The 23768-nt window shown below is 40.8% G+C and overlaps 1 protein-coding gene across 1 annotated transcript in view; it reads left to right on the top strand.

The window, feature by feature from the left end:
- The window catches only part of LOC126424727 (1,5-anhydro-D-fructose reductase-like), a 61225-nt gene extending 43348 nt beyond the window's left edge, over nt 1-17877 (top strand). Inside the window, exons 5-7 of the mRNA XM_050087447.1 lie at nt 3091-3250; nt 14106-14200; nt 17753-17877. Coding sequence (XP_049943404.1) covers nt 3091-3250; nt 14106-14200; nt 17753-17795 — 298 coding nt within the window. The 3' untranslated portion in view covers nt 17796-17877. The remainder of the gene's footprint in view (nt 1-3090; nt 3251-14105; nt 14201-17752) is intronic.
- Nucleotides 17878-23768: the final 5891 nt, after the last annotated feature.

Below are 23768 nucleotides of genomic sequence, written 5' to 3'. Positions count from 1 at the left end.
CATCAGAATGAAATGTTGCTAAATCATAAAATTACATTGTTGAAAAGCAATAATCAGAATTTGGAGCAGCTATGCTCAAGTCAAAAGTAAAATAAAACATTCTAGCCTTTGCCATGTGTACCCAGCTGGGATGTTGTATTTCTTATTAAGGCACACATGGTAAAGGCTAGAACATTTTATTTTATCTTTGGCTTACCAGGTGTCAGAAATTTCCTGCAGTTGACTCGACTGTGAGAGTGTCTTAGTAATAAAAATAAATGTTTAAAACTACATGCATGATACCACAGTTTTTCATGCATCTCAGTGTTTAGCATGTCATATCTCTTGAAATGTGTTTGTTTAGATACATTCAGCGACATATGTGGACACTGTCTGCAGAGCGTATAGTGAATAGAGTTAGTAGTTAATAGCAAAGAAGTAATAAATTTAAACATCATTCACAGTGAGTAGTTGCTCTCAGATCTCAGTGCTTATGACATCATATCTCTTGAACTATATGTGGTACCACAATATAATTTTGTAGGTGCCTTTAATGGCATTTGTGGGTACTGTCTGGGTACACAGAAGTAATCTGTATGTCTGCAGGCTTTCATGGCCATTGCCACTGATGTCAAAATCTTCTGGGTTGTCATGCTGCATCATATTCCTTCAAACAGGTGATGTTTCAATCCCTTGGCTGGAATCTTCTTGAGGATCGTATGGTATTCCACTGTAGATTGAACACTGTCAGAGACCAGTGTCATCTTCTCTTATAAAGGGGAGTTTTCCTGCACTTGTGCTGGGGAAGTGTGATTGTTGGGTAAAAACCTTGGGCTACCACTGATGGACCATTGTAATTGGGAAGTAAGAGAACTTTTCCCGCACTAATGCTGAAGAACAGGGTCACTAGCTAAAACTCCTGTGGCTACCATTGGTGGGCCAACACCACTGGTTAGAAAGGGATTTTTCCCATAATTATGATGGAGAAGGGTTATTGATTAAAATTACTTCTGCTGCTATTGGGAGCACCACACCATTGGCTAGAAGCAAAACGGGCAGAGCATGAGAGGAGGAATGTTTAGCCATGATATTATTGTTTGCAGAGGTGGCTTCCAGGTTACTCTTTGTATTGCTCTCTTGCCACGACCCTGTATTCACTCCCTTAAAGGTGGAAAGCTATAATGCCAGAAGTCTATAGCCATCCTCTCTATCAAAGTGATATGCATTCTTAGACATTTCAGTCAGTTCTTGGACTTTTCTTCTATAGATGTTGGTTTCCTTACCCAGCACATGTATGATGTTGAAATCAATGTCCAGACTATTCCCTTGATGTTCTGCTACCACTGTTTTCATACTTTGTTTCAGCCGTCTGTGAAATTAATGTATCTTAATAGGTTTTTTAACAACCTTGCCTATATACACTTTGCCACAGCCACACATCTTTTCGTGGATGCCCACAGTGTGGAGGCAATCAGGTGCATCTGTTTTCTATTGGAAAAGTCTTTTACTTTGTTTTGACTGAAGAAAATTGTCTGAATACTATCTTTCTTAGACTTCTGCTTATGGGGTCAGTGATCCCAGAAGCAAATAACTTAACAGAGTGAGAAGGTGGTTCCACATCCTCCCTATTAACATAATTAATATTTTGCTTAAAAGCCCTATCTATGAAAAAACTGCCATAGCCATTTGTCTGCACTATCTTCTTTAAAAGATTCCAAGCTGTCGTCATCTCTAATGAGGGAAGCACTTGAAAACAGAGTGCTGAGCAGTGCTTACTCCTGGGCTTGATGGTGGTGTGAAGTGGCATCCAAATACCTCTTTGTGTTAATAGGCTTTCTATACATTCTTAGTCCTCGAGAGTTGTCAGATATATACCAGCATGTCCAGAAATAGTAGACTGACCTCTCCCTCAACCTCCAAGGTAAAGCTGATTTTGGGGTGAATACCATTTAAGAAATTGTGGAACCCATGGAGCTCTTCTTTGCCATATGGCCATATAATAAATGTGTCATCCACATAGTGGAGCCAACAGGAAGGTTTCAAAGGAGCACTACATAATGCCTTTCAAAATGCTCCATAAAAATGTCAGCTGCTACTGCTGACAGGGGTGACTGCATAGCAAGACTGTCAGACCATTCATAGAAATAAGCATTAGTTCAAATGGCTCTAAGCACTATCGGACTTAACATCTGAGGTCATCAGTACCCTAGACTTAGAACTACTTAAACATAACTAACCTAAGGACATCACACACACCCAAGCCCAAGGCAGGATTCGAACCTACAACCATAGCAGCCACGTGGTTCTGGACCGAAGCACCTAGAACCACTCGGCCACAGTTGCAAACATCTGGAGAAACTACCTCATTATGATCTCCATTGTATTTCATAGTAACCAAGTAACAAACGTAACTGATACAAGTAACACAAATATGGCTTTATTCATAAACTTCTGAACAATAAGAAAAGGCAACACTGGTCTCTGACAATGTCCAATCTACTGTGGACACCGCAATATCCTGAAGAAGATCCCAGCAGAGTGGTCAAAACATCGATTGTTTGAAGAAATGTGATGCGGCATAACAACTCAGAAGATTTTAACTTCACAGAAGTAATAAATTTAAACATCATGCATGAGGCAGCAGATTTCACACTTCTCATTGTTTATGACTTCATATTTCCTTAACTATGTTAGGTAGGTGGTTCTTATCCCATCAGCGATTGATGCCTGACAGTAAGCAATATGTGTATCAAGTCTGGTTGAAATTGGCTCAATGGTTTAGGAGGAGATGTGACACATTCATACATACCTAGATTATTATAGTATGTCTGGATGCATTTTATTATAGTGTTATTGTATTACATACATAGCCCATACCCTAGAGGATCTCTACACTACAGGTCTACAGGACAACCAGTATAATTCAGCTGCTCTGAACTAAATCAAATCAAAGTGTGGTCTGCCGTGCTCTGCACAGTGGCTTGATGAGCACGCATCTAGTTGTTGAATAACTACTTGGGTGTGGTCAGGTGTTTAGTATTCTGTGTAACAATACCCTGTGACTTCACATCCCTCTGCCACATGCAATCAGACTTTTTCTTTCAATTTCAGACAGCCAAAGCGAGACCAGCTGACTAACCCAGTGGTTTCACAAATCGCGCAGAAGTATGGGAAGACAAATGCTCAGGTGCTGTTGCGCTACATCATACAACTCGGCGTGGCGGCCATACCCAAGAGCACCAACCCGGACCGCCTCCGGCAGAACTTTGATGTAAGTGAGTGCACATCCTAGAATGAGATTTTCACTTTGCAGCGGAGTGTGCGCTGATATGAAACTTCCTGGCAGATTAAAACTGTGTGCTGGACCGAGACTCGAACTCGGGACCTTTGCCTTTCGGGGGCAAGGGCTCTACCAACTGAACATCCAAGCACAACTGACTTCCCGTCATCACAGCTTTACTTCTGCCAGTTCGAATTCGAGTCTCGGTCGGGCACACAGTTTTAATCTGCCAGGAAGTTTCATACGAGTGCACATCCTCTTTGTGTGAGCTGTCAAATACAACTTCAGCAGCTTGTGCATAGAACAGTGACATTAATTCTGGACACTTTAGTGAAATGTTCATTTATTTTAACATTATGAGATTAACGTAAGTTGGGGTATACTAAATCAATAAATTATGCTTCTGCTTTTTGTTTACCATGTGCATGCTATATAGTCATCACTTTTAGAAAATATATATTATATATTATATTTTTGCTGATAATAAATGAACTGACAATGATTTAAAAACTCCAGTATTTCATATGCTTGTGCATTAAGTTGTCATTTATTCTGTTAATGCTTATCGTTACTCCTTTATCCAATGAGAAAAAGCATTCTCATCATTGTTGTAACTGCAGTACTCAGCAATACATTTTTATTACTGAAGAGTGACATTCCTTTAAAATGACCTGAGTTGATACAGAAGACATTATTGGAAACAATGTCTTCTCTACTGAAACATGCTTATCAGTTGCCAACTAAAACAAGAAGGGCAAGACAACCCTATGAAGAAAGTGGTACTTATGAAGAGATAGTGGAAGGTTTTGGTGGAGGTACTACAAAACCAAATTTGAAGATTGTCTGCAAGGAATATGAAGAAACTGGGTCAAGTAAAACTGCTCCAAGATGCAGCAAAATACCAATACTGACTGACTGAGACTGTCATAGAATCTGCTGTCCTTTTCTGCAGGGTTGTTGGTATATAGCAAAAGATGTATATAAATGCCACCTTGATGACTTCAGCAGTTGAAGATTCTGATTGAACAGTCAGACAAAAACTTTGTGAACATTTGCCAGCAAGAAATCCAAAGAAGGAAACCGTACTGTAACAAAATGCAGAAGTAGAATAGCCTGCAGTGGACTTAAGCGTAGAGGTAGTGGATGCAAGAAGACTTAGGCTAAATTCATTTGGAGTGATGAGACTAAGATCAGCATCTTTGGAAGCCATGGACTTGAGCTCATTTGCCCTCAACCAGATGAAGACTTTTCCCCTGAGTCCACCACTGCCACTGTGAAGCATCCAGCCAGTGTCACGGTGTGGGGCTGAGTGGCAAGGCACATCACTGGGCATCTACAAGTGTTACAGAGCAACATTAATTCCAAAAAGTACAGAGAAGAAGTATTAGTGTTGAAATTGTTGCCCTCTATTAGTGAATTATTACAAGGCAATAATGATCAGTGCATCTTCCAGCAATGTTGTTGTTGTTGTGGTCTTCAGTCCTGAGACTGGTTTGATGCAGCTCTCCATGCTACTCTATCCTGTGCAAGCTTTTTCATCTCCCAGTACCTACTGCAACCTACATCCTTCTGAATCTGCTTAGTGTATTCATCTCTTGGTCTCCCTCTACGATTTTTACCCTCCACGCTGCCCTCCAATACTAACTTGGTGATCCCTTGATGCCTCAGAACATGTCCTACCAATCGATCCCTTCTTCTGGTCAAGTTGTGCCACAAACTTCTCTTCTCCCCAATCCTATTCAATACTTCCTCATTAGTTATGTGATTTACCCATCTAATCTTCAGCATTCTTCTGTACCACCACATTTCGAAAGCTTCTATTCTCTTCTTGTCCAAACTATTTATCGTCCATGTTTCACTTCCATACATGGCTATACTCCATACAAATACTTTCAGAAATGACTTACTGACACTTAAATCTATACTCGATGTTAACAAATTTCTCTTCTTCAGAAACGCTTTCCTTGCCATTGCCAGTTTACATTTTAGATCCTCTCTACTTCAACCATCATCAGTTATTTTGCTCCCCAAATAGCAAAACTCCTTTACTACTTTAAGTGTCTCATTTCCTAATCTAATTCCCTCAGCATCACCCGACTTAATTAGACTACATTCCATTATCCTTGTTTTGCTTTTGTTGATGTTCATCTTATATCCTCCTTTCAAGACACTGTCCATTCCATTCAACTGCTCTTCCAAGTCCTTTGCTGTCTCTGACAGAATTACAATGCCATCGGCGAACCTCAAAGTTTTTATTTCTTCTCCATGAATTTTAATACCTACTCTGAATTTTTCTTTTGTTTCCTTTACTGCTCGCTCAATATACAGATTGAATAGCATCGGGGAGAGGCTACAACCCTGTCACTCCCATCCCAACCACTGCTTCCCTTACATACCCCTCGACTCTTGTAACTGCCATCTGGTTTCTGTACAAATTGTAAATAGCCTTTCTCTCCCTGTATTTCACCCATACCACCTTTAGAATTTGAAAGAGAGTATCCCAGTCAACATTGTCAAAAGCTTTCTCTAAGTCTACAAATGCTAGAAGCGTAGGTTTGCCTTTCCTTAATCTTTCTTCTAAGATAAGTCGCAAGGTCAGTATTGCCTCACGTGTTCCAGTGTTTCTACGGAATCCAAACTGATCTTCCCCAAGGTTGGCTTCTACTAGTTTTTCCATTCGTCTGTAAAGAATTCGTGTTAGTATTTTGCAGCTATGACTTATTAAACTGATAGTTCGGTAATTTTCACATCTGTCAACACCTGCTTTCTTTAGGATTGGAATTATTATATTCTTCTTGAAGTATGAGGGTATTTCTCCTGTTTCATACATCTTGCTCACCAGATGGTAGAGTTTTGTCAGGACTGGCTCTCCCAAGGCTGTCAGTAGTTCCAATGGAATGTTGTCTACTCCGGGGGCCTTGTTTCGACTCAGGTCTTTCAGTGCTCTGTCAAACTCTTCACGCAGTATCATATCTTCCATTTCATCTTCATCTACATCGTCTTCCATTTCCATAATATTGTCCTCAAGTACATCGCCCTTGTATAGACCCTCTATATACTCCTTCCACCTTTCTGCTTTCCCTTCTTTGCTTAGAACTGGGTTTCCATCTGAGCTCTTGATATTCATACAAGTCGTTCTCTTATCTCCAAAGGTCTCTTTAATTTTCCTGTAGGCAGTATCTATCTTACCCCTAGTGAGATAGGCCTCTACATCCTTACATTTGTCCTCTAGCCACCCCTGCTTAGCCATTTTGCACTTCCTGTCGATCTCATTTTTGAGATGTTTGTATTCCTTTTTGCCTGCTTCATTTACTGCATTTTTATATTTTCTCCTTTCATCAATTAAATTCAATATTTCTTCTGTTACCCAAGAATTTCTACTAGCCCTCGTCTTTTTACCTACTTGATCCTCTGCTGCCTTCACTACTTCATCCCTCAAAGCTACCCATTCTTCTTCTACTGTATTTCTTTTCCCCATTCCTGTCAATTGTTCCCTTGTGCTCTCCCTGAAACTCTGTACAACCTCTGGTTCTTTCAGTTTATCCAGGTCCCATCTCCTTAAATTCTCACCTTTTTGCAGTTTCTTCAGTTTTAATCTACAGGTCATAACCAATAGATTGTGGTCAGCGTCCACATCTGCCCCTGGAAATGTCTTACAATTTAAAACCTGGTTCCTAAATCTCTGTCTTACCATTATATAATCTATCTGATACCTTTTAGTATCTCCAGGGTTCTTCCATCTTCTTTCATGATTCTTAAACCGAGTATTAACTATGATTATGTTGTGCTCTGTGCGAAATTCTACCAGGCGGCTTCCTCTTTCATTTCTTAGCCCCAATCCATATTCACCTACTATGTTTCCTTCTCTCCCATTTCCTACAGTCGACTTCCAGTCACCCATGGCTATTAAATTTTCGTCTCCCTTCACAATCTGAATAATTTCTTTTATTTCATCATACATTTCTTCAATTTCTTCGTCATCTGCAGAGCTAGTTGGCATATAAACTTGTACTACTGTAGTAGGTGTGGGCTTCGTATCTATCTTGGCCACAATAATGCGTTCACTATGCTGTTTGTAGTACCTTACCCACATACCTGTTTTCCTATTCATTATTAAACCTACTGCTGCATACCCCTATTTGATTTTGTATTTATAATCCTGTAGTCACCTGACCAGAAGTCTTGTTCCTCCTGCCACTGAACTTCACTAATTCCCACTATATCTAACTTCAACCTATCCATTTCCCTTTTTAAATTTTCTAACCTACCTGCCCGATTAAGGGATCTGACATTCCACGCTCCAATCTGTAGAACACCAGTTTTCTTTCTCCTGATAACGACATCCTCTCGAGTAGTCCCCGCCCGGAGATCTGAATGGGGGACTATTTTACCTCCAGAATATTTTACCCAAGAGGACGCCATCATCATTTAATCATACAGTAAAGCTGCATGCCCTCGGGAAAAATTACCGCTGTAGTTTCCCCTTGATTTCAGCCGTTCGCAGTTCCAGCACAGCAAGGCCGTTTTGATTATTGTTACAAGGCCAGATCAGTCAATCATCCAGACTGTTGCCCCTGCAACTACTGAAAAGGCTGCTGCCCCTCTTCAGGAACCACATGTTTGTCTGGCCTCTCAACAGATACCCCTCCGTTGTGGCTGCACCTACGGTATGGCTATCTGTATCGCTGAGGCACGCAAGCCTCCCCACCAACGGCAAGGTCCATGGTTCATGGTTCCAGCAATGCAGTGTGCCATATCACAGTGCCAGGGTCAAAACTCCATGGTTCACTGAGCATCACATTAGCATGCTGACTTGGCCGGCAACAGTCCTCACCTCATTGTAATTAAGAACTTGTGGTCAAATTGCAACAACTTTTGTGCCAAATAATTTGTAACTCTCTGAAACTGTTGAGTTGTCAGTATTTTGTTTGATTTTTAATTAAATTTGATTAAAATTATGTATTTTAACTGAAAGTTTCAAATTATGGACATTAGGGCATGTTTCCTGAAAATTTTTAATAAATTATGATGTACGTTTCAACTGAAATAAACTCCTGAATGCATTCAACGAGTCTCTACAAAGTATCCAGAATTAATGCCACTGCTGTAGAATAAAATGAGAGTCATGTGGATTCCAAATCAACTATTGGGAACACAGTACCACATCAGAAGCTACAATATGAGTAAATATGCCACTGTTACCCATTGATGTCTTTTGTAGATGAGCCTTTGTGGAAAACAATAGGTCAGCAAACAACCTGAGCTGGAAATTTCTTGGTAAAGAGGATGCAGCGTGTTATTTCAGATTGAGAGTCATCGGCAGATGCAGAAGTAACTTTGAGTGTGCAGTGTGCAACAAGGAGTATGTTGGCACCATTGTTGTTCATGTCATATATTAATAACCTGAGAGACAGTATTTATAGTGATCTCAGTCTTTTAAAAATGATACAATTATTTACAATGAAGTATTAGGTGAACATCAGTCGTTATGGGCCACTCGAGCTAAAATTGGTGTAAAACCTTTCTTGTCATTTTGGAGTTAGATATAACTGCATAAAACCTTTATTTGAACATTTCTAACCAAAACAACACATAGTAAAAAAAGATTTTGTGAGACTTACAATTTGGGGTATTAATAAAAGTGTAGGGTAGTATGGATCATACAACAACATACAACAAAAAAATAAAAATGTACAACAGAAACACAGATTTTACTGTGAACAATAATATTTTGGTTCTTTAACACAATGGAAGCTAGTTCAACAGCACTTGCCTAATTTTTTTAAGTTAAAAGTTAAAAAAAACTGTTTTCAGTGTTAAGTTTTCCAAATACAATGTTCATAAAAGCCCTATCTGAGCTGTCATAGATGTCTGCTGATTTCCTACATCTGATTTTAATCTTCTTTGCCATACAGTTCTTGGAACTTTAGAATGATCTGATTGACAGCAGCTGTTTCAGTCATTTCGCTTTCCAAAACACTTGAAACTGTTCGCTCCATTGCAGTCTCACACCAAATCCCTGCACCCACACTGCAGTCTTCTTCTTGAAGCTTGGCATCATGACCTAAAAACAAAGAAAAGATTTTCTTATGTGGCTGACTTTGGTATGACCCACACTACCCCAGTGACATCACACATTAAAACATGGCAGAAACAGACACTGACTTGAATGAGCAGGATTTCATTATTACAATACAGTCTACATTAGTCTCCTTAAATACTGTTACTAGAATTGTAATATTACTTTTTGCCTTCATCAGTAACAGCTGGTGCTGGAAATTACACCATTCACCAGCTTCAACACTTGAGAACAAATAAAATTTATTTGTGGCACAGACTCAACAGTTACATCAGTCAAGCTACACCAAATTGCAGAGTAATGTCTGCGCTTTATTCCAAACCATGCACAGATTCCCTGTCTAATGTCACACCCGAGAAACACCAAGTGCTGCTGCTTCCTGCCACCCCATATTCACTGGTGTTTCCCTAACTAAAAAAAAAGACTTTATGAATGTCCAACCAGATCTTTTTGTAAGATTTCAAAGTGCCTACAATATCAGTGAGTCACAATTGGAATTGGCCAACTCATTCAAATACCTGTGTGTAACACTTTGAAGGGATATGAAATGGAATGATTAAGTAGGTTCATTGGTGGGTAAAGCAGGTGGTAGAGTTTGATTCATTGGTACAATACTGAGGAAAATCACACTGCAATGGAGATTGCTTACAAATCAGTTGTGTGACTCATTCTAGAATATTGCTGAAGTATGGGAGACCCATACCAGAGAGGACTGGCAGGGGATATTGAACAGATACAGAGAAGGGAAACACAAATGGTCACAAGTTTGTCTGACTCATGTGATATCAGCATATAAATGCAGCAAAAAGTGATCTGGAAAGTACATGAAGATAGACAAAGGCATCCCTAGAATACCTACTTATGAAGTTTCAAGAATAAACTTTAAATGACAGCTCCTGGAATATTTTACAACCCCCTACATATTTCTCCTGTAGGGATCAGGATGACAATATTACTCTAGTTACAGAGCTCACCAAAGTGCTTAAACAGTGATTCTACCCATGATCTGTCAATATGTGGAATGGGAAGAAGCCGTGAGGACACGTTGAGGCTCTGGGCATGATAATCTATTTCAGGAATGTTACTGTCCACATACGACTGCCTCACAGACACTACATTATGAAAGAATGCATTCTCATGCTGATACAAACAAATAACATGTCCAAACTGTTACTCAACTGTATGCAGTACTCGTGCTGTAAGATGTGTTCATTTGTTCTGCAGTTAGCATTTTGTGAAGCACAATAAAGGAATCACACTCTAACCATGGGGAACACCCCCATATCCTAATTCCACCTCCTCCGTGTTTGACTGTAAGCACTCCGTATGATGGCAGGTAATGTTCTCCAGGCATTCACCAAATCCAAACCCTTGCTTAGGGTTGCCACATGGTATAGTGTGATTCAGCAGTCCAAACCACTCACTCACAGTCATCCACTGTCCAGTGCATTGCTCTACATGGCATGTGAAGCACAGCACGTCACTGACTGCAGAAATGTGTGGTTTGTGAGGAGCTGCTCAATCATTGTACCTCGTTCTTTTTAATGCCCTATCCAAAGTCAGGGTGCTTGGTGGACTGCTGGTAGTATTTTGGAACTCATGAGTGATTCCTTCTGCTGATTTAATGTGATTCTTTACAGATACAATCCACAGTGCTCAGCGGTCCCTGTCCATAAGTATATGAGGTGTGCCCGGTCTTGGTTCAGCTCACACACGTCACATCACCAGCAGTCAAGTTTGGCAGACTTAGAAGGGTTGAAATGGCTCTGAGGTATTTGTTACTGAGGTGGCATCCAACAGCTAGCCGACATTCAAAGTGACTGAGATCTCTTGATTGGTCCATTCTTCTGTTATTGTTTCTCTACTGAGAACACTGCACTCCGTGCATCCTCTTATACTGTCAGGTCTACCTGTCGTGACATCTAGTGGTCAATTCCACATCGCATATGGGTGTCCGAATGCTTATGATAAGACAGTGTATATGCACGTAGTACATAGATTCTCATCCCACTCTTGAAGGGGATCTAGCATTCACAGGTGGTAAACAAGAATGGTTGTTGAAGTAAATACTCTGATTGGAACTTCCATTCTTCAGAGAATTGTACACGAGCCAGAATGCAAATTATGCGTTATTTTTCGAACAGACTTGATGCTCCATTGTTTAGGGATCAGTTCCTGTGGTTCGTCACCATTTAGCAAAATATACAGCATACGAGGCTTCATTGCTTACCAGGTGTAGAAGATTGAAACTGCAATTTGGCTGCAATGGTTACACATGTTGTTGTTTGAAACTGATAAACAATATTTTGTTCAAAATAATCTCCATTGGTATTTATACATTTCTCCCACCTCTCCGGCAGGCTATGAATGCCACACCAAGAAACAGTTCTTCTTTTGAAGCGAATCAGTCAACGTCCCATTGTCGTACGTTTTCATGTGAATTGAAGTGTTGTTCAGTGAGAGCGTATCCCAGTGACGCAAATAGATGATAATTGGACTGAGCCAAGACTGGAGAATAAGCTGCATGCCCTAGTATTCCCAAATGAATACCTCCATCATTTCCCTGAACCGTTTTTCTGTGTATGATGGACCGTTATCTTGGAGCAATATGACTTTGTGTTCCCTTTTTCCATATTCCAGTCTCTTTTCACATAATGCTTGATATAAATTGATCTTTTGCTTTTGGTACTGATCAGTGTTAACAGTTTCACCAGGTTTTAGCAGCTCTTAACAGAAGATACTCTTCTGATCCCACCAAACACAGAGCATTGTCTTCTTTCCAAAGCGATTTGGTCTTGCAGTTGATGTTGATGGTTTGCCTGGTTTCACCCATGACTTACAACACTTAGGATTCTCAAGATATATCCATTTTTCATCACTTGCCACTGTTAGATGGAGAAATGACTTTCTTTTGTATCTACCAAGCAGCATTTCACAAGTGGTCTTTCGATTTGCTTGCTATCTTTCATTCAGTTCATGTGGAACCCATTTTCCTACTTTCTGCATCTTTTCCATAGCTTTCAACTGAAGAGAAATGGCTTTCTGCGTAACATTCCATTTTTCTGTGAGTTCCTGTTGAGTTTGAGTATCATCTTCATCCAGTAAGGCTTGCAATTCATTGTCTCCAAAACTTTGTTGGTGGTTTCTCATGCTCGTCATTTCTCACATCAAAGTCACCACTTTTGAATTTTTTGAACCACTCGAAACACTGTGTTTTCCCAAGAACATGTTTGCCAAAAGCTTCAGCAAGCATTCAATGATATTATGCAGCAGTTTTCTTCAAATGATAACAGAAAACCAATGCTGTCCGCAAATCGTAGTTTGTAGGCACAAAACTCGCAATGTTTATGGGTTTGAAACAGATACCGATGTATGGAACTTGGATTACTGTGTGCTGACATTCGTCGTCAGGAAGCAGATGTCACTGCAGATGCGGTCTCATGGGCCCTACACTGACAGTTAGCACCATCTATAGGGAAATTCTGGTTTGATACTTCTACACCTAGTACACTATAAAGGACATAGTCCGTTACACTTCTGATCCATAGAAAAACACTTTCGTCAGTGAGCAAGACATGTGGGGTGACTGTGCCAATCTGTGCTAGGGTAACTACAGAGTGAGGAAGGGCTGGGCATAGAAAGAACAATCATTGGAGTGATTAATGGCTTTTAGTCACCAAAACTTAAGGAGGTGATGTGAGGGAACACATGATGAGATATTTGTTATGACCAAAAAGTCAAATGACATCAAGTATTCTTCAAGAGAAAAACTCTATGTCACTCCACTTGCTGTGAGAATCACTAATAGCAGTTTAGATATATGTCACCTTAATTTTAAAGGTTACACTCAGAGACTTGTGTTCAGTCATACCCAGCACATTATTCAACCAGCAACTGTGTTCATATCTGGCAGTAAATATCACTAAAAGTTTTGAACATCACACAACACAATCAAAAACAATTTTATTTGTTCTAGCCTACAGTTGCTCTTCTATTTTGTGAAATAACTACCAGTTTAAATAAAGTGCTACTATCTTGTCTGATGATGGTAGTTAGCAGTAAAAGCAGCTGTCATGCACCAAAATAACTGTGTGGCAAATGAACAATATGACATTTCAAACAAGTAGAAGTTAAGAAGCAGGTCTGACTAAATACATTTAATTTGGGAGAGACTGGTCAATTATCAAAATTATGGTGGATTTTATGCCTGTGTATGCTAAGTGTTACAAAGTGATTTATCAAAGTATTTGTCTGGAGTGTAGCACTGTACAGATCTGAAACGTGGATGATAAGCAGTTCTGACAAGAGGAGAATAGAACAGCTTTTGAAATGTGGCACTACAGATGAATGCTTAAGTTTAGATGGGTAGATTTGATAACTAATGAAGAAGCACTAAAACAAGCAGAGGAGAAAAGAAATGTATGGCACACTTTGTGGAAGACATGGGGTCATTCAAAAGGACATGCCCTGAAGCATCAACGAGCAGTCACTTTGGTGATGGAGGGAAGTGTGCGAAGTAAAACGTGTAGGGGGAGACTGAGTGTAAGAGGTTGAAGTGTACATAGCTACTCTAGTGTGCAGAGGTCAGACTGGAGACTACAGTAGTGAAGTCCACTTGAGATTGTCAGCTCTGGCAGTAAGTCATAAGAAAATCGAGTTATCATCCACGTTGGTGCTCTGACCAAACACTGTTTTCTCAAAGTGGTGCTTAGTTATTACACTGAACAGCACTTAGTGAGTTGTGTCGACCCTTTTTATAACTTGCAGGTGTTCGACTTTGAGCTGTCTGCGGAAGACATGGACGCACTGGAGCAGCTGGATAAGGGACCAGCTGGGCGGCAAGTCCGAGCCTTCATTCCAGAGTAAGTCCTAAATTCAGCTTATTCACATCATGTCACTTTTGGAAACTTAAAACTTTGTTTACTAATTAAATTAAAATTCAATAGCATTATTTTTTCTGTTTGAAGTTCACAAGCACTTTGTCATAGTACTGACAACATCCTCATAGCACATTTACTCCCATAATAAGTTTGTTGTCAACAGTTAGTCGCAGTTCAGAAGCAAAAGAAGAAATATTCATAAATATTACACTAGAAGGAGAAATCACTTCTGCTTCCTCATGAAATACTCACCTACACATGGTATTTGTCTCTGTGAACTGTCTGCATGATGTTCGTTTACATCTATTTCTACATCTACATATATAATCTGCAAACAGTCATATTGTACATTGCAGAGTGTACCTTCTACTGATACTAGTCATTTCCAATCCTGTAGCAATCTCAGATAGAGTGGGGGAAAACTGTCTGTATGTCTCCCATATGATCCCCAATTTCTCTTACCTTACCTTCATGATCCTTACACCAAATCTGTGTTGCCGGCAGTAGAATGTTTCTGCACTCACTGCCGATTCTCTAAATATTCTCAAAAGTCTTTCACAATAAGAACATCGTCTTCCCTCCAGCGATTCCCACTTTAATTCACAAAACACCTCCATAATATTCACAGACCTACCAGTAATCAGACCTGCCTACCAGTAATCAGACCTATTAGTAACAAATCTAGCACCCTGCCTCTGAATTGCTTTGATGTCTTCCTTTGATCTGATGTGGTATGGATCCAAAATTCTCAAACAGTACTCAAGAACAGGTCACTTTACCATTCTACCTTTCCAGATAAACTACATTTTTCTAAAAGTACCCCAGTAAATTGAAGTCAATGATTCAACTTGCAGACTACCATCCTTATGTCTTCATTTCAAATGGTTCAAATGCTCTGAGCACTATGGGAGTTAACTTCTGAGGTCATCAGTCCCCTAGAACTTAGAACTACTTAAACCTAACTAACCTAAGGACATCACACACACCCATGCCCGAGGCAGGACTCAAACCTGTGACCGTAGTGGTCACACGGTTCCAGACTGTAGTGCCTAGAACCGCTCGGCCACCCCGGCTGGCCATTTCATTTCATAATGGAGTGTAACATCATGTGTAGATCTTTAATAGACATGACTTTCTCAAGCAGTGCACTACTAATGCTTTATTAGAACATTACAGGATTGTTTTTGCTACTCACGTGCACTAACTTTCATTTTTCTACACTTAGAGCTAGCTGCCATTCATCACGCCAACTAGAATTTTGTCTAAGTCATCTTGTATCCTCCTATAATCACTCAACTTTGACACCTTCCTGTACATCACAGCATCATCAGGAAACAACCACAAATTGCTGCTCACCCTGTCCTCCATATAATGTATGTATTTAGAGAATATGGGTGATTCTATCACACTTTCCTGGGGCACTCCCGATGATACCCTCGTCTCTGGTGAAGACTCGCCATCGAGGACATTTTACTGACTTCTACAATTTAAGAAGTGTTTGAAGCAATCACATGTCTAGGAACCTTTTCCATATGCTCATATCCTCAAAAGTCTGCAGTGGGGCACTGTGTCAGATGTTTTCCTGAAATCTCGAAACATGGAATCTGCCTGTTGCCCTCCATCCATGGTTCGCAGGATATGTGAAAAAAGGGAAGGCTGAGTTTTCTACAAGCAAAGGTTTCTGAATCCATGTTGATTTGTGCACAGAAGCTTTTCCACTTTGAAATTTTTTTTTATATTTGAAGTGAGAATATATTCAAGGATTCTGTAGAAAACTGATGTTAAAGATATTTGTCTGTAATTTTGCGGGTCCATTCTTTTACACTCCTTAGATACAGGAGTCAAATTCTGTAGAAAACTGATGTTAAAGATACTGGTCTGTAGAAAACTGATGTTAAAGATATTGGTCTGTAATTTTGCGGGTCCATTCTTTTATGCTCCTTAGATACAGGAGTCAATTGCACTTGTTTCCAGTCACTTGGAGGTTTGCACTGGGTGAGAGATTTGTGATAAATGCAATGGGTGAGACCCACAGTACTCTCTGTAAAAACGAATTGGGATTCCATCCAGTCTTGGCAACTTGTTTGTTTTCAACACTTTCAGTTGCTTCTCTGGGCCAGAGGTGCCTATTACCATGTTCTTCATACAGGAGTCTGCATGGTGGTCAAACCTCAGTGTGTTTGTACTATCCTCCTGCATGAATGATTTCTTAAATTTGAGATTTAAAACTAGGGCTTTCCTTTTGCTGTCCTATACTGCCACACCAACCTGGCTGATGAGTGGCCGGATTGAAGCCTTCGACATGCCTAGGTTCGAGCAGTAATCTCAAGAGGGAAGTGTAGTTCTGTGACCAGGAAGATCCCAGGCTATTTCTCCTGAGGACAGTGCAATCTGCTCGGACGTCAGTTCCATCCCAGTGTCAGTATCCCGGATACCGAGGACCAGACAGAACAGTTGTGGGCCAGCTTGCTCAGGAGAGGATACAACCAGTGTGTGTAATCAGGCCATAGCGGGTGTCGTGACATACTTGTAAACGGGCACTTGCTACCAAGTTTTTTTAAATTTGCCTCAGTTATGTAATCATTGAAATACTGCCATGTACTGTGTCAACCCAATTAAACATCATATAGTTTCCTCTGTTCTTTCTGGGCACTTCACTTTCACTGACTCGAGGTGCATTTTTTCAAGGTTAAAGACTGGACTTGATTCAGTTCCTGTTTTGTATAACAATTTTTATAATGTGAGCCTCTCTGGAAGAGTTTTCTTTCTTTTAATAATCAGAAGCATGTAATTGGTGTCTAGTTCCTTGACCTTTCTGATCATCTTGGCGTCACATTGCCCCATTATGTACATACCTGGATAACCTGCTGTTCACACGATGTATCACAATTAATAGCAAGAGCCAGCAGGTGTGAAAGTTTGTGCTAATGGAAAGGAAAACGTTCTAGTACATGTAGGTCCTCAAACAGGCCATTTTCGAGATAACTGCAAATGTGTAGTTACCAGCTGCAGCTGACTTTAGTACAAAATACTCTGCTTGTTAACAAAAATGTGTTTGGAATATAAAATTTTAGAGCAAGTCCCCCACGTAATTGGGCTCAAATTTCACCCACTACCCATTATTGGAGAGTATGGTAGACACATCACGTGTCAACGCCACTTTTTCTGCTGACATAAGAAGACATTTAATGTGCTAATATGATCCAAGATGGATAGTTTGAGCAGGGCCTATGCCTTGCCCTCCAGTACAACCTGACCTCAGTCCTTTGGAGTTTGCTGTCTGTGGCCACCTCAGAAGGGAAGTGTTCAAATGGCTCTGAGCACTATGGAACTTAAAAGGGAAGTGTTCAGCACTCCTGTATATACAGTTGGAGAACCGGAGCAGTGAACTGTACAGTCTTTCCAACATTTACAAGATGACACTAGCAGAGTAGAGACAGACACTGATAACTCAGGATGTCTTACCTCCTCCCAATTAATAAAACCATTTCAGCTAGTTTGTTGTGATTTATGTTTTTCAATCTTGAATTACAGAATGGCAAACCATCCAGAATACCCATTCAATGCACACTACTAGTTCAGAGAGAACAGCATGACTGGCATGCAAGCAAGGACATCTCTCTTCTGAAGATTCTGGACCTGTCTGAGGTAAAGCACGCAGTAAGAAAAATTGCTCTGGATCATTGATTGTAGTTACAACCAGAAAGGAAGAAAAAGTGCCATTGTTTTTGTATTATTAAAGAAACTGTAGTGAGTAGTCCTGTTACTGAATTTTCTATAAACCTTATCCTTTCAACATGAGTTCAAGCAGCAGTTTCATCTATTAATATTTCTATCAAAAGACGAATATGTACTAAGACAAAAAATTGTTATGATTACACATTGGTTCTAGTCATCATCATACAACAAGATCGAGACCATACTTGTAAATTATTACAAAGAATTAAATGTACACCTCAGAACAACATATTGTAGGTGTTCCAAAAATAATCTTTCTGTGTCATAACACTATATCTTCTACGTGAATGTCGTTACAAAGTTGCAGGGTACTTTTGCTTACACATTATTATGTTCTTGATCACTTATAAGGTGTAAATTTAAATATCATTTCAGGCATAGCACTGTACTCTAAATAATGAAAGAGTTATATATAAAAACAAAGATGAGGTGACTTACCGAACAAAAGCGCTGGCAGGTCGATAGACACACAAACAAACACAAACATACACACAAAATTCAAGCTTTCGCAACAATCTGTTGCCTCATCAGGAAAGAGGGAAGGAGAGGGGAAGACGAAAGGAAGTGGGTTTTAAAGGAGAGGGTAAGGAGTCATTCCAATCCCGGGAGCGGAAAGACTTACCTTAGGGGAAAAAAAGGACAGGTATACACTCGCACACACGCACATATCCATCCACACATAGACACAAGCAGACATGTGGATGGATATGTGCGTGTGTGCGAGTGTATACCTGTCCTTTTTTTCCCCTAAGGTAAGTCTTTCCGCTCCCGGGATTGGAATGACTCCTTACCCTCTCCTTTAAAACCCACTTCCTTTCGTCTTCCCCTCTCCTTCCCTCTTTCCTGATGAGGCAACAGATTGTTGCGAAAGCTTGAATTTTGTGTGTATGTTTGTGTTTGTTTGTGTGTCTATCGACCTGCCAGCGCTTTTGTTCGGTATGTCACCTCATCTTTGTTTTTATATATAATTTTTCCCACGTGGAATGTTTCCTTCCATTATATTAATGAAAGAGTTACCTGCATAAGACAGGAAAATAGTTCTTAAAGTGGCAAACCATACACTACTGTGTTGATACCTACCTTGATGCATATGATTCTTCATCAACCTGTTAAGTCATTCTCATTCATTCCAGAAGGTGAAGGGTTGTGTCTTAATAGTTTTCATTGGATTTGTATCCAGATTTTAGCTTTCTACTCTTTGAAATAAAGAAAAGTGCAATGTACTTATCCTGTAAATTTTCTTCATTTATTTATGCCAGATAAACTGCAGCTAGTTATTTCCACCACTCACCACAGATACTCAACAATTTACCCATTGCTGCTGATGCAATGAAAGGTACATTCACATATAGAACATCACAACAGTGCATACAATTTTAGGTATTATTAAAATTTATGTTAAATATATATCATGATGAAGAAAGATTAATACAAATAATTACACATGTGATGTCAAGATCAGCAGAGAACAAAGACATATTTTAAATAAACTCTTTCATAAAATTTACTTTTTTCCCAATGTCACATTTTGTAAGGTGAATATGTTTTTAGCTATTAATACTGAAATATCTAAGTTTTCTTTAAGAATAAATTAATAATTTATTAGCCCACTACAGTACTAACTACAATATCAAATCTTCATTGCTATACAGAAGAAAAGATACTCGATATTAATAGACACTTAGCCATGTGATGTCCATCACTGTAACTTCTAGCTTAGGGATTATAGTTAATAATTTTATTCTCTAATTACAGTCAGCACGTTTTGGAGTTATAACTCCATATTCAAGGACCATACAGACATAATGGGCACTGCATCTGCTTCAGTTTTTCATCTGCGCTTAACCACGTACCATTTGTTTTCTACAGTGGTGGAACACTTCCACATTTGCACGTTACCTTGAAAGTTAGTTATGTTGTCAAAGCATTGACGCTCCATTTAAATTTTTGCACTTCTTCGTTTTGTGGTAGATTCATACTGATAACACAAAGTCTCGTCACCCGTGATGATGTTAAAAAAATCCACAAGTCATCATTTTTCTTCTGAAGTTGTTGCAGGGCTAGATAATTAGCTTTATTGCAACTCAAAAACTAAACCCGAACTCTTACAACTCTGTTAAACAGGTCATTCAATAACACAACATAAAATTATAAGAACAAAGAGAAAACATAAGTCAGCATTTGCGCCGTAGATAATCATTACAGAAAAAATAGTCATCGCTAGCACATAGCATTATACGGCACATAACATTATACTTCACCACTCCCCCCTTAGTGCCAACGATATGTTCTGTTGAATCGGGCATGTTGTCTGAACCGGGTAACAGAGTGTCGTGCACAGGCTGTTACTGGCATATTGGAGCCTCCCACATCCATTGCGGCTGATCTGTGGAATGGTCGGAGCGTACGTCGAGTCCACGGTGTGTGACGATGACTCCGTACCAGCGAAGGCTGACCAGAAAGTAGGCTTAAGCCTGTTGACCGTGATGGTGGCTGGCATGTCCAACACATCAATTTTGAATCACTGCATTTACATGTGACGCATCTCCCAAAAGATGACAACCAAATATCGGAAACAGTTTTTCACTGTCGTGTTTATATGCTAAGGTCTGAAGCAGATTTTCTATCCCAGTTAAAAACGGCGTCTGGAAAACAGCTGTTACAGTTTATGACGTAGTCTTAATATTTCTACATATCCTTCACCACACAAAAAGCGACTCCATCAATATTTACCTGAAAATTTTTAAAAACAAGATGAAACCAGACATCCCAAGCACGTTGCATAACCAGCTGCATGTACATGGGAGCGGAAATCGATTGCAGAACTTGGAAACTGGTAACTTAGAAGTGGTTTTCCAGGATAGATTTTGAAGTATTTACATGACCACCCAGAAGCGGTATTGGGAAATCGGTTTACAAAATCCGGTTTTGGGAACTCCATGTAAACGGGGTGAGTATCTTGTCTTCCCTGCTGGTGACACAGTAAAGTCGATCGTAGGGTGGCTGCAGTGGCTTGCGTACTGCGTCATGCTGTACAAAGACATAGTGCCACTCCCATAGCTAGTCAAAAACAAAAGGGCGACGGGTCTGATGGTCCCCTGGAGCAGCGGGGCATAGTTGGTGGATTTGTATAGCCAGCTTTTGTACAAAATCTGAGGGGTCAATACAGTCATGTGCAACATTGGCAAAGAACTCGCTAGACAGTCGTATCGGCTAGCCATAAACAAGTTTTGCTTTCGGGTCTTCTTTCAGCAATGCACAGAGAACCAGGAGGACGAAGGGCAACTCCTGTGTCCACTGCTGTGAGTCGTGACATCAAAGCAACACTTTCAGTTGGTGGTGCATGTGTTGAACTAAATTATTTCCTGCCGGGTGGTAAGCTATAATTGTGACAGGCTTCATACCCAGTATGATGGTGACTGCTTTGAACAAAAAAACGGTTCAAATGGCTCTGAGCACTATGCGACTTAACTGCTGAGGTCACCAGTCCCCCAGAACTTGGAACTACTTAAACATAACTAAGCTGAGAACATCACACACATCCATGCCCGAGGCAGGATTCCAACCTGCGACTGTAGCGGTCGCGCGGATCCAGACTGAAGCGCCTAGAACCGCTCGGCCACACCGGCGGGCATTGCTTTGAACAGGTATGACTCAGATTGTCTTCCCCTGTCAAGGCACACCGAAACGGGCGATCCATCCAAGGAGGAACGCAGTTGTGACAGATTCGGTGGTAATGTCGACGACTGGGAACACCTCAGGCCAGTATGTAAACTGGTCGGTGGCTGCAACGCAGTAGGTGTGTCCTTCTGGTGGTGGGAGAGGTCCTACGGGGTCTAGGTGGACATGTTCAAATGTATGATTCGGGAGTAGAAGCCGCGCGGGATTAGCCGAGCGGTGTCGGGCGCTGCAGTCATGGACTGTGCGGCTGGTCCTCCCTCGGGTATGGGTGACACACATTGTCCTTAGGATAATTTAGGTTAAGTAGTGTGTAAGCTTAGGGACTGATGACCTTAGCAGTTAAGTCCCATAAGATTTCACACACATTTGAACATTTTTTTTTAAAGAAGAAACTTGCCAAGAGGTGATCTAATGTGCCGGCTAATTTTTTTTTCATTGACAGGCCGCACATTGCTGCCCATATTACTTGCAATATTTGCTTGTGTGTGGCCCCTCAAGAGCTCGCTTCACCGTGCTGGTAGTGGCTCGTGCTCCAGGGTGCGACATGTTATGTAAAGAGGCGAAAGTCAGTAGTCACAAATGGCTTATTAGTGGTGATGTCACAATACGGCAGCGCAGGTGACGGTGGCAGCGTAATACGGCGGAGTTGTAGGTCTGATGGTTGCACCAACAAACCTCGCAGCTCACTGGCGAGAGCTTCAGAATGAACTGCACCAGTAATCTCTTCAATCCGAGAGAGAGAGAGAGAGCGTCAGCTGACGCGTTCGGTTCTCCACCAACGTCAACGATATTGGTAGTGGACTGTCCACTATAGCCGACATGTCGCAGCTGACGAGGTGACGCGTTCTCAGGATGCTGGCGGAAAGTATATGTTGGTGGCTTGTGATCTCCGACGAGAGTAAACTGCTGCCCTTCCTAGATGTGACGAAATTTTTGATAGCAGCATAGGCAGCAGACAGTTCACGGTCGTAGGTGGACCAATCTGCTGGGATGGCGATAACTTTTTACTGAAACAGGCTAAAGGGCTGCCAGTGGTGGTCAGTTTGCTGTTGCAGTGGCAGGCGCATCGACCGTCAGGGCGTGGGGCGCCTGCGGAACTCTGTGTGCTAATAGTGCTGCCTGTGCAATGGCAGTTTCAGCTTGGTGAATGCCAACTTAGCCTTACTACTCTACTGGAGTTTATTCTTTGGCTTTGGCCAACCATGCAAGAATTCGTTCAGTGGTGCAGCTAGGAGGGCACGATTGTGAAAAACCGCCGGCAAAAATTGGTTACGCCAAGAAATCGTTTTAATTCTTTAACTGTTGCACGCTGTGGAAAATTAAGTATAGCGTATACTTTCTCTTGCAGTGGCCGTATGTTTTGTGTATTGGTAGTGTAGCCTAGGAACTGCATTTCAGCTGCTCCGAAGACACACTTTGATGAGTTGATGAGCAGGCAGTGTGCACGTAGACGGGTGAAGATCTGTCCTAAGTGTGATGTGTTCTGCCTCCGAGTTTGACATGACCAGGACGTTGTCGATGCACATGTAACAAAAGTCTAAGTCATGTATGACTTGATCCGTGAACAACTGAAATGTTTGGGCAGCATTACAGAATCCAAAAGGCATTCAGGTGAATTCGAAGAGGCCGAACGGTGTGCAGATATCGATCTTAGCAACGTCGTCTGACGCCACAGGTATAAGATAGAAGGCACGAACGTACAACGTAGAAAAGGTGTGCTTACTCTGGACACTGAACGTAATATCTTCGACACGCGGTACTGGATATCGATCTGGAATGGTTCTGGCATTGAGCTGTCTGTAATCACTATGTGGAAGCCGCCCATTACTCTTTTTTTGGGGCCACGTGTGTAAGGTGGCCATGTCATTTGGTTGTGTACATCAATGATGTGCGCGTCAGAGACAGAGCAAGTTACGTTACTGCTAAACAATCTATGGTCTTTTCCTGGCTCACTCTTTGCCTATGTGCACTCTGATAGATTCTTAGTTCAAGTGTGGTGGACGTTTTAATAGTGCTCTATGGACTTGTGATTGTATCTGTTAGATGAAGAAAGGACAGCAAGAATGAACATGATGTAAGCAATCAAACGTGAAAGGAATATAAATTTTGAATAATATTATTTTTGAAGAGA

The sequence above is a fragment of the Schistocerca serialis genome, chromosome 10 (assembly GCF_023864345.2).
Source record: "Schistocerca serialis cubense isolate TAMUIC-IGC-003099 chromosome 10, iqSchSeri2.2, whole genome shotgun sequence".
Taxonomy (NCBI): domain Eukaryota; kingdom Metazoa; phylum Arthropoda; class Insecta; order Orthoptera; family Acrididae; genus Schistocerca; species Schistocerca serialis.
This window is presented reverse-complemented; position numbering and strand designations above follow the sequence as displayed.